Source organism: Cajanus cajan, chromosome 4 (genome assembly GCF_000230855.2).
Source record: "Cajanus cajan strain Asha chromosome 4, NIPB_CcT2T_4, whole genome shotgun sequence".
Lineage (NCBI taxonomy): Eukaryota > Viridiplantae > Streptophyta > Magnoliopsida > Fabales > Fabaceae > Cajanus > Cajanus cajan.
In genome coordinates, this window is record NC_138520.1 from 28,529,622 (window position 1) to 28,541,386 (window position 11,765).

The window sequence follows — 11,765 nt, forward strand, 5'->3', positions numbered from 1 at the left end:
TGAGGGGATATTTTATGAGAGTTATTTTTATAAGGTTATTACACAAGCATACTCCACTATGATGAGATGTTGTCTGCTTTTGGCCTAAGTCCTCACGATTTTACTTTTGGTCATCACCCAAAAGGCCTCTTGATCATTGAAGTATGTTTGTATTATATAATTTGTTATTTCTTGTCTTATTTTATCAATGTAGGACTTGTTTATATCTCAACAAGTGTTACCAGAACAGAAGGCTCAAGTCCCCCATCACCCCCGCTCCATCCATGTTTTGCATAATGCACATGGAGGTATGCGTAATGTGTGTAAACACGCTCATCCTTGAATGCGTTTCGCCACTTCGCTTTTCTTCGCTCATATGTCAGCTTGGTAGAAACTATTTAATTTGGTAAATAGGTTTTTTAATTTTTATTTTTAATATTTTTTAAATTTGTTTTGGTTGAAAAGCCTGTAGATAAACTTCAATCATGTGGTTCAGCGGTAGGGGTTGATCCACACTTAAGCAAGGTCAAGGATTCGAATCCTCCCTTGTGTATGCAGTCGCGTTAAATCTTGGGGCTAGCTATTCCACCTTTTGAGGTGTCTCCAACGTAACGAAGAGATTAGTCACTACTATCGGCGGTGGATACTCCAGGAACGAACAAAAAAAAAAACATGTAGATATGCATATGTGAACTAATCATCCTTAATTTATACTTTTTTCTCTATTATAATTTATTAACATATATATATATATATATATATTATTTTTAAATATAAATAAATTTAACTATTTTTATCTTATTTAAAGATAATCTCTCTAAAATCTCTTTTTTAATAAATGATCTTTTAGTTGTATTATTTTATTTGACATTTATAACAATAACAATTTTAAAAAAAAATATTATGAGAATAATAAAATTTAATATAAATAGGTAATTTTTTAATATGTGAAAAATCAATTTTTTATTTTTGTTTATAATAGAAAAAATAGTAAAATAAAAAAATTGTGTTTGTTATTAAGATAAATAAAACAATTTTTGTTAAAGATTAAATGGGAATATATTATAATTATAATTTATTAAAATTTGAATTGAATAATTAAATTTGAATTTTATAAGAGAGATAAATCATTTTAGAAGAAAGAAAGGCATGATGAGGGCATTTATGGTTGGAAATGAGGGTGAATCGGGGTTTGACCATGCGTGAGATTGACAAGAAGTCACTTCGGGAAAGAGATGTTGAAGGAATTGATCTCAATTGGTGTGACAAAGGAGGAAATCACAGGCGGATACGCTATCAATTATCATTATCATTTATCAGATTATATAGATTAGGTATGTAGTAGCCTTTGCTTCATGCATGTACCTACACTGTATACCCTATCCCTGTTTTCTATTTATTATTTTCTCTTTCTCTTTTTCCTCCTACATTTGCTTATCAATTTTATTGTTTTTTTCGGAATTTGGAGCCGCCTTCATTCATCCACATGCCAGCGCAAAATGGTTGATGAGATGAGACCTATTATTCAGAAAATCTTGGTATAAAGTAGGTGTAAGAGTTGAGTTTTCGATAAAATAAAAAAAAACCATGGTTCAGAGCATTAATTTTAAAAAAATTATAACCAACGTTGGATATGAAGTAGATAATATTAGAGGGTAACATTTATCTATTTTATATATATTCACGATAAAAATTAATTAATATATTTAATAATAAATATTTTATATCAATATTACAATTTTTAAAAATTAAATTTTTAATAAAACAATATTATTTAACATTCCAAAAACACGTGTTTAAATTAATTTTATAGTAATAACATATCAACATTTTTTATTTATACATTTTATATTAAATTAGTCATTATAATTTTACTTATTTTATCTTTTTAAATTAGATAATCTAAAATATACCTATTTATTTTATATTTATTTATCTTTTTTAATCATATTTTTCGAGATTAATATTTTTTTCATCTTTTTAATTATAACTTTATAGTATTAATATTTTATTAAAAAATTTAAATGAACTTTATAATATTTAATTGAGTAATCAAGATTAGTTTAAATAAGATATTAATAATTTAATACTACTTATGAGATTTTTTTGTCTGCTTACTTTTAAGTTAACAAGTAATAAAAGAAGATAATTTAATCTAAATATATAAATTAAATTTTTTTTTCTGTATGTAGAAAACTAATAAAAACTAATGTTTAGAAACCGACAGACTAACATTTTTTTTTTTATTTTTAGTATATTATTTATCATACTTATTTTTTTTTTTTTACTTTCCTTAAGTGTCTACAAATTAATTTATTAATTTTAATTATAATGTTTAGATTGAATATAATATATATATATATATATATATATATATATATATATATATTACTATGAGATTATTCAATTTAAATGTGAAGAATTTTATACTATTATTTCATAATATTATTTAACAACAATATTAAAAAGTATAACTTTATATTATTAGATAAAAATATAAAATACTAACAATGTTTTAGTTCGAAAGTGAGTTAACTCAATTCTTTAATTAAGGTGTCTTATTCGAATTTTATATATGTAGTTGATGATAATGTGAAACGCAATGATTTGTCCTAAAGTGAGGAATGGATAGGGGTGAGGGTGGGCACAGTGGAAAAGCAAGAGCAGAAATGTTGCACTGTACTGAGACAGATGCAGAGGCCGTGGCTACGCTGTTGCTATGCCATGCTCATGCAGTCATGCTCAAGCTCAAGATGTGTCTGTTGCTGCCGAGTCTGCCACGGCTGCTGCTGCTGCTGATGCCAAGTGTGGTACGAACATCACAATCGCCTGCCTTACTTGTCCTCACCCTAACCCCTCTTTGTCTGCACTACCCAAACGTATCTCCTACCTAATTATCTTCAAATACCAAACCTGCCCCTCTCTTTTCTCCTCAATTTAATAATAATAGACAAATTGTTTTCAATCAAATAATAATTCTACTGGTTGGAAGATAGCTGGATAGATTTTTACGCTTTATGATTTAGGGTTTTACGTAGAACTCTAAACTCCGGTTGATCGATTAATTTAGAGTAATTTTTATAATTAATTACGTAAATTATGCTATTTTGAAATTATTTATGTCTTTAGAATTATTTATTATAGTATCATTATAAGCTATAGTAACATTAGTATCACGTGTTATAAAAAACAAAAAAAAATAAGTATATAAATAACAAAAAATAAACTGAACGAATAAAATGTAGAAAAAATGAAAAAAGAAGTAGAAAAATAAATTTAAAAAAAATTATAAAATTAAAAAGAAAAAAATGAAGTCGTTATGAACATAACGACTTTCATTATGGGCCGTAGCAACAGTCTATTTTCCCAGCAGGTACGTGTCATGTGTCAAATTTACCGCCGCATTAGCCAATCAAAATGCGACACATGGCACCTGAGGAGTATTTTTTTTTACCTCTATATAATAACCGTGATGGTCCTCCCTCCCCCTTTATTTTCACCTCTGTTTTTCATTTTGGAAAGGTTTTCATATTTTTTTTTTTCTGGTAACGATTATTTTATTTTAATATAATTTTTATTATTTAATTTAATTTGGTAGTAATTGTTATATATTTTAATATTTTTCATGTTATTATTGGTTTATTTGAATTTTTTCATCTAAGCTATTTACAAATTTACGTATTTTGTATTTTTTATTTTCTGCAATAATTGTAAAGTCGTTATAGGGTATATTATCTTATATAATTAATTAATAAATAATTTTATCTGTTTAAAATTTTTTAATTTGAATCTGTATAATTTATTTATATTTATATTTTTATTAAGGTTGTTAGTGTTATATTAGATTTTTTTATATTAATTTATATATAATTTTATATGTTTTAAAAAAGTGTTAACATAATATGTAAATGATAATTATTAATATTTTATAATTGTAAGGAAATTTTTTTGAAATAATTTGGTTTATAAAAATATTTTTCCTAATAAAATAGTAAATAATTTAATGAAAATAAATTTTATAATTTATCCCAGTTAAGTTTAATTATTTAATATTATTTATAAAAAAAATTAGTAGTAAATTCGTTAAAGATTATATTATCTTAATTTATTTAATTAATAAATAATTTTACGTGTTTAAATTTTTTTAATTTGATTGGGTATAATTTATTTATATTTATATTTTTTTAAGGTTGTTAGTGTTATATTAGATTTTATTGTATCAGTTTATATAAAATTTAATATGTTTTAAAAATATAGTTAACATAATATTTAAATGATAATTAATAATATTTTATAATTTAAAAAAAAATTGTTGGTAATTATTGAGTTGTTAATATTAATCAAAATTCTGAAATAATATTTTCTTATAGATGACATCATTTTCTAGAGGTATGTGTGTGACATTTGGACCCATTGATGATAATTTATTGACATTGTAAAATATACATGTTGCACAACATGTTTGAAATAAAGAAAATGATAAGAGATTAATAGCACGACGTGTTACTTCAACACGCACTGGAATTTTGGGAGTTCCATACGAAATATGTAACAACCCGCCGTGGTTTCTACACTTAATGGAATCGCACTAAAATTTGTAAACTAAGATAAATAATAAAATTGGATAACTCATAAATACAAAACATGAACAAATATATATATATACGAATAATAAAGTTTTTAAGTATTAGTATTTATACAATTATCCAAAACTATTATCTCGTAGTGCCGGTCAAGCACAAAACTGTTACTCAAGATGGTAACTCTGACACTAGGTACCAAAAAAATCCACCTCTAGCAGCAGACTCAGTCAACAGCTCCAACCTAGCCCTGATCTGCTCCCACACACCGTATGATCATAGCAGTCCATCCACATGGAAACACGCAAGGGTAAGCTAGAATTCGATAAATAACCATACAAGTATAGGGAAAAACACTATACTACTTATTCATCCAATCATCATCACAAACAACCATACACTATACTACTCATTCATCCAATCATCATCACAAACAACCATACAGTTCAACATAAAAACACAACTTATTCATACAACATAGAAGCAACTTTAATATAACAACAACAATATATAACTTAATATTTAAATGCGTCGTCACGCATATACAACTGGGAGATCTCCAACAACTGTAGTTGAGCAGTCTAGGTGGCATAAACCCTACCGAATCCAATGTTTGACCGATCTCAATCAGGTCAGGTATAGTACAACGTTAGGAACTCCGAAGAGAACCAGGTATAGACAATAATAGGCGATTTCTCAGGTGTGCCACTTAGACTCGGAGGTCCAGTACTACTGTCAGGATAGAAGGGTTTGGGTATGAGCCTACCACGACCTTGGCTAGCTTCACCAATCCACATGTGGAGTTAGCCCACCCACTGTCCTCCAAGTACCACGCACCCTCCAGTATCTAGTCAAAGACTGCATCTCTAACTAGATACCTTACTCAAATTAGTCATTCAACCATGACATGGATCGACTATTTCCATGTCGCCCACACAGTACTAAGGGATTCAACTTTAAAACAACTTTCAACTTTAAAACACTTTCAACTTTAAAACAACTTTCAACTTATCACCTTAGTACTATGTATCTCAACATCTAGCCGCTTGTAATCAGTATAGCTCGGTCTGGCCCCTATACTGTGGTCGCTTTGTACACGTGTGCCTCGACCTTGCCCACACACAGGATCAACTAAGTCCTAGAGGAGAACAATACAACGTTCACTCCAAAGGACAACTTCCCAAGGAGGGTTTTTCAACAAGTTGGGCTCTCAGAGCACCACAATTATCTCAATCCACACAATGGGATGAGCAACTTTGAAAACATCTCCTCTAGTCCTAGTGATCAACAATTCATCATCACAACTTAATCAACTTAACAACTTAAACAACATACAACTTTACAGCAACTTGCAACAATACCACTATAGTCATCTTTCAACAAGAAACAACTTACAACAATAAACATCTTAACACCAATAGACAACTTACAACATGCAAACAACTTAATTAAACAACTGCAGCAATATATCACATATTTAAAATTCATCTATCCTGTCAACTGACACATAAACAACATAAATCAACTTAAGCACTCAACAACTCAACTATTTCAACAAAAGAACACCACGCATAAAGCTTTCCTAACTCTCCTGAAATTAAACAACCTACATTCTAACTTCCCTCACCTGAAAATTGGCTCAGATAGCCAAAAACTGAACAAAAGTAGAATTTCCCGTCGAGACTCAACTCAGAACTTCAATCCACCCAAATCAAGCTTTCTAATCTGAATTTCAAGAAATGACAGAAGGCATTAGTGGTCTAGAGAAGAAAAGGAATCATACAGAGAAATTTGGGAGAGAAAGGAGCTCACTGACCCAGAGACCTTCTCTCTAAAAACTCACATTCTTCTTAAGGCCCTAAACCCCTATTTATAGACTTTCCGGAAAGGCCAGAACGGCTCGTACCGAATCCAGAACGGCCTGTTCCGTATCTCTTCGTCATGTGCAAAATCCACATGCAGAACGGCCCATTCTGAAATCAGAACAGCCCGTTCTAGAACTCATCCAGAACGGCCCGTTCTGCATCCAGAACGCCTCGTACTCCAACCAGAACGACCCGTTCTAGGGTCTGGAACGGCCCGTTCTCCCTCCAGAACGGCCCGTTCTCAACCACGAATTTCAGGTAATTTTAATAGCTTGGAACGGCCCGTTCCAAATTGGGAACGGCCCGTTCTGGGCTATTAAATCCTGCTACGTTACAATACCCTCCAACAAATAGGAATTTTCGTCCCCGAGAATAAGCTTACCTGAAAAGAGAAATGGATATTGTTCCTTGAACTGACTCTCTACTTCCCAGGTTGCCTCACCAGTAGCTGCATCCCAAAGAATCTTCACCAAGCTAATGGACTTGCCACGAATCTCCTTCAACTTGTGATCAATCACAGCTACCGGTCTCTTCTCATAAGTCAAGTTCTCTCTAACTTGCACCTCATCCATCTCTACCACATGACTCGGGTCTTTGATGTACTTCCTCAACTGTGAAACATGAAACACATCATGCAGGTTGGACAAAATCGGAGGTAACGCCAACTAATAAGCTACAGGACCTACACGACGAAGGATTTGGTAAGGACCAATGAACCTCGGTGTGAGTTTCTTGGCCCTAACAACCCTTCCCACTCCAGTAGTGGGTGTCACCCTGAGAAACACATGCTCTTTCTCCTCAAACTCTAGAGGTCTCCTTCTCCTATCAGCATAAGACTTCTGTCGACTCTGGGTAGCCCTCAACCTCTCCTGAATCTGTCTCACCATCTCAGTAGTCTGAAGAACTAACTCTAGACCAACCAGTACTGACTCACCCTCTTGATACCAGCATAATGGAGTCCTACACCTTTTGCCATATAAAGCCTCAAAAGGTTCCATGCCAATACTCGCATGATAACTATTATTGTAGGTAAACTCTACCAATGGCAACACCTCCTCCCAGCTACCCAGATGATCTAACACACAAGCTCTCAGAAGATCCTCCAATGACTGAATTGTCCTCTTTGACTGACCATTTGTCTGTGGATGATAGGCAGAACTCAACCTCAACCTCGTCCCCAACGCCTGATGTAGAGTCTGCCAAAACCTTAAAGTAAACCTTGGATCTCTGTCAGAAATAATACTGGAAGGCACTCCATGCATCCGTACTATCTCTCTGATATACAACTGTGCAAGCCTCTCCAAGGACCACCTCTTGTTGACAGGAAGAAAGTGTGCACACTTTGTCAACCTATCAACAATCACCCAGATAGAGTCACTGTTCCTAGCTGTCCTAGGAAATCCAACCACAAAGTCCATAGTGACACTATCCCACTTCCACTCAGGAATCTCCATCAACTGTAAAACCCCTCCGGGCCTCTGATGCTCAATCTTCGCCTTCTGACAAGTCAGACAAGCAGCCACAAACTCTGTTATTTCCTTCTTCATACCAGGCCACCAAAAATTCTTCTTGATGTCCTGATACATTTTAGTCATACCAGGATGTATGCTAAGACGACTCATGTGTCCCTCCTCTAGAACAGCTCTCCTCAACTCTGAATCACAAGGCAAACAAATCCGACCTCTGAATCTCAGAATCCCATCAGTACCAAGCTCAAAACCAGCTGCCCTCTTAGTACCAAGCAATCCCAGAATCCTCAACAACTCTGGGTCCTGTAACTGTTTAGTTCCCACCTGTTTCAAGAACTCATTAGTTATGGTGATCATACCACAACTAATGTGATCCTGAACAACCTCCACCTCTAGTCTCAAATCTCTGAACTGCTCAATCAACTCCAACTCCCTAATCATCATAGCCGACATGTGAATGGATTTCCTACTCAATGCATCTGCTACCACATTCGCCTTCCCAGGATGATACATCAATTGGAAATCAAAGTCCTTTAGAAATTCCATCCACCTCCTCTGCCTCATATTCAGTTTCTTCTGATCAAACAGGTATTTCAAACTCTGGTGATCACTGAATACACTGAATCTCGCACCATACAGATAGTGCCTCCACGAATTCAAGGCAAACACCACAGCTGCAAGCTCTAAATCATGAGTAGGATAATTTCTCTCATGGATCTTAAGTTGCCTCGAAGCGTATGCCACTACTCTCCCTCCCTGCATCAACACACAACCTAACCCCTGGTGAGAAGCATCACAGAACACATCAAAATACTCATCAGTGTCAGGTAACACCAAAACTGGAGAAGTAGTCAACCGTCTCTTCAATTCCTGAAAACTCTGCTCACAAGCATCCGTCCACACAAAAGTGTAACGACCCGCCGTGGTCTCTACACTTAATGGAATCGCACTAAAATTTGTAAACTAAGATAAATAATAAAATTGGATAACTCATAAATACAAAACATGAACAAATATATATATACGAATAATAAAGTTTTTAAGTATTAGTATTTATATAATTATCCAAAACTACTATCTCCTAGTGCTGGTCAAGTACAAAACTGTTACCCAAGATGGTAACTCTGACACTAGGAACCAAAAAAATCCACCTCTAGCAGCAGACTCAGTCAACAGCTCCAACCTAGCCCTGATCTGCTCCCACACACCGTATGATCATAGCAGTCCATCCACATGGAAACACGCAAGGGTAAGCTAGAATTCGATAAATAACCATACAAGTATAGGGAAAAACACTATACTACTTATTCATCCAATCATCATCACAAACAACCATACACTATACTACTCATTCATCCAATCATCATCACAAACAACCATACAGTTCAACATAAAAACACAACTTATTCATACAACATAGAAGCAACTTTAATATAACAACAACAATATATAACTTAATATTTAAATGCGTCGTCACGCATATACAACTGGGAGATCTCCAACAACTGTAGTTGAGCAGTCTAGGTGGCATAAACCCTACCGAATCCAACGTTTGACCGATCTCAATCAGGTCAGGTATAGTACAACGTTAGGAACTCCGAAGAGAACCAGGTATAGATAATAATAGGCGATTTCTCAGGTGTGCCACTTAGACTCGGAGGTCCAGTACTACTGTCAGGATAGAAGGGTTTGGGTTTGAGCCTACCACGACCTTGGCTAGCTTCACCAATCCACATGTGGAGTTAGCCCACCCACTGTCCTCCAAGTACCACGCACCCTCCAGTATCTAGTCAAAGACTGCATCTCTAACTAGATACCTTACTCAAATTAGTCATTCAACCATGACATGGATCGACTATTTCCATGTCGCCCACACAGTACTAAGGGATTCAACTTTAAAACAACTTTCAACTTTAAAACACTTTCAACTTTAAAACAACTTTCAACTTATCACCTTAGTACTATGTATCTCAACATCTAGCCGCTTGTAATCAGTATAGCTCGGTCTGGCCCCTATACTGTGGTCGCTTTGTACACGTGTGCCTCGACCTTGCCCACACACAGGATCAACTAAGTCCTAGAGGAGAACAATACAACGTTCACTCCAAAGGACAACTTCCCAAGGAGGGTTTTTCAACAAATTGGGCTCTCAGAGCACCACAATTATCTCAATCCACACAATGGGATGAGCAACTTTGAAAACATCTCCTCTAGTCCTAGTGATCAACAATTCATCATCACAACTTAATCAACTTAACAACTTAAACAACATACAACTTTACAGCAACTTGCAACAATACCACTATAGAAATCTTACAACAAGAAACAATTTACAATAATAAACATCTTAACACCAATAGACAACTTACAACATCAAAACAACTTAATTAACCAACTGCAGCAATATATCACATATTTAAAATTCATCTATCATGTCAACTGACACATAATCAACATAAATCAACTTAAGCACTCAACAACTCAACTATTTCAACAAAAGAACACCACGCATAAAGCTTTCCTAACTCTCCTGAAATTAAACAACCTACATTCTAACTTCCCTCACCTGAAAATTGGCTCAGATAGCCAAAAACTGAACAAAAGTAGAATTTCCCTTCGAGACTCAACTCAGAACTTCAATCCACCCAAATCAAGCTGTCTAATTTGAATTTCAAAAAATGACAGAAGGCATTAGTGGTCTAGAGAAGAAAAGGAATCATACAGAGAAATTTGGGAGAGAAAGGAGCTCACTGACCCAAAGACCTTCTCTCTAAAACTTCTCTCTAAAAACTCGCATTCTTCTCAAGGCCCTAAACCCCTATTTATAGACTTTCTGGAAAGGCCAGAACGGCCTGTTCCGTATCTCTTCATCATGTGAAAAATCCACATGCAGAACGGCCCGTTCTGAAATCAGAACGGCCCGTTCTGGAACTCATCCAGAACGGCCCGTTCTACATCCAGAACGCCCCGTACTCCAACCAGAATGGCCTGTTCTAGGGTCTGGAACGGCCCGTTCTCACTCCAGTTCTCAACCACGAATTTTAGGTAATTTTAATAGCTTGGAATGGCCCGTTCCAAATTAGGAACGGCCCGTTCTAGGCTATTAAATCCTGCTACGTTACAAAATACTTCCGTTATTAGAGCAAGCGGGTTTCGGATGGATTGCTTGTTTAAATTATAACAAAGTTAGTCCTTGTTTGTTAACGACTTTGGTAGTACAATGGAGACCAGAAACACATTTCACATGCCATTCGGAGAATGCACTATTACTCTTGAAGATGTTGGTATGCTTGTTGGTCTTCTAGTTGACGGTGAATCTGTATTAGCTCGAGGCAGTGATAATATATTGGGATTAGGTAAAAAATAACTTGACTTTAACTTAATTGTAAATTTATAGTACTCGTGTTTTTATTATATTAATAACTGCTAAATATTTTGTTTTTTTTATGCAGCTGAGGAGTTGTTAGGGGTTGTTCCACTTCAGTCTGAAGTAAAAGGACATCGCGTTAAGTTATCTTGGTTGGCAACAAACTTTAATGACATTGCATATGACATTATTGATCTAGATCAGCTGCTTCGTTATGCTAGAACCTGAATATTATGTTTTCTAGGAGGACTGCTTATTCCTGATAGATCTTCGTGCTTTGTGTCATTAAGGTGGTTGGTGTTTTTACGTGACTTTGAAACTACAAAGACATATGCATGGGGTGCAGCTGTGCTTGGATGTTTGTATCGTAATTTATGCACCTCTACTGATTACAAAACCCCCAGTTGTGGTGGGTTTACACTTTTATTACAGTTATGGGTGTAGACACCCAATTTTGTCCAGACCCACAAAAGCAATGAAATGGATGTCTATTATCAAGGAAAGG

The 11,765-nt window shown here is 34.6% G+C and overlaps 1 protein-coding gene across 1 annotated transcript; it reads right to left on the bottom strand.

The window, feature by feature from the left end:
* Positions 1-7,089: 7,089 nt before the first annotated feature.
* Positions 7,090-9,696, bottom strand: LOC145957271 (uncharacterized). The gene is made up of 4 exons (XM_083073496.1): positions 9,670-9,696; positions 9,004-9,087; positions 7,859-8,217; positions 7,090-7,390 (listed from the first exon to the last, which is right to left on the bottom strand). The coding sequence occupies exons 1-4, from the start codon at positions 9,694-9,696 to the stop codon at positions 7,090-7,092; spliced, it is 771 nt and encodes a 256-aa protein (XP_082929622.1).
* Between the last annotated feature and the right edge of the window lie 2,069 nt (positions 9,697-11,765).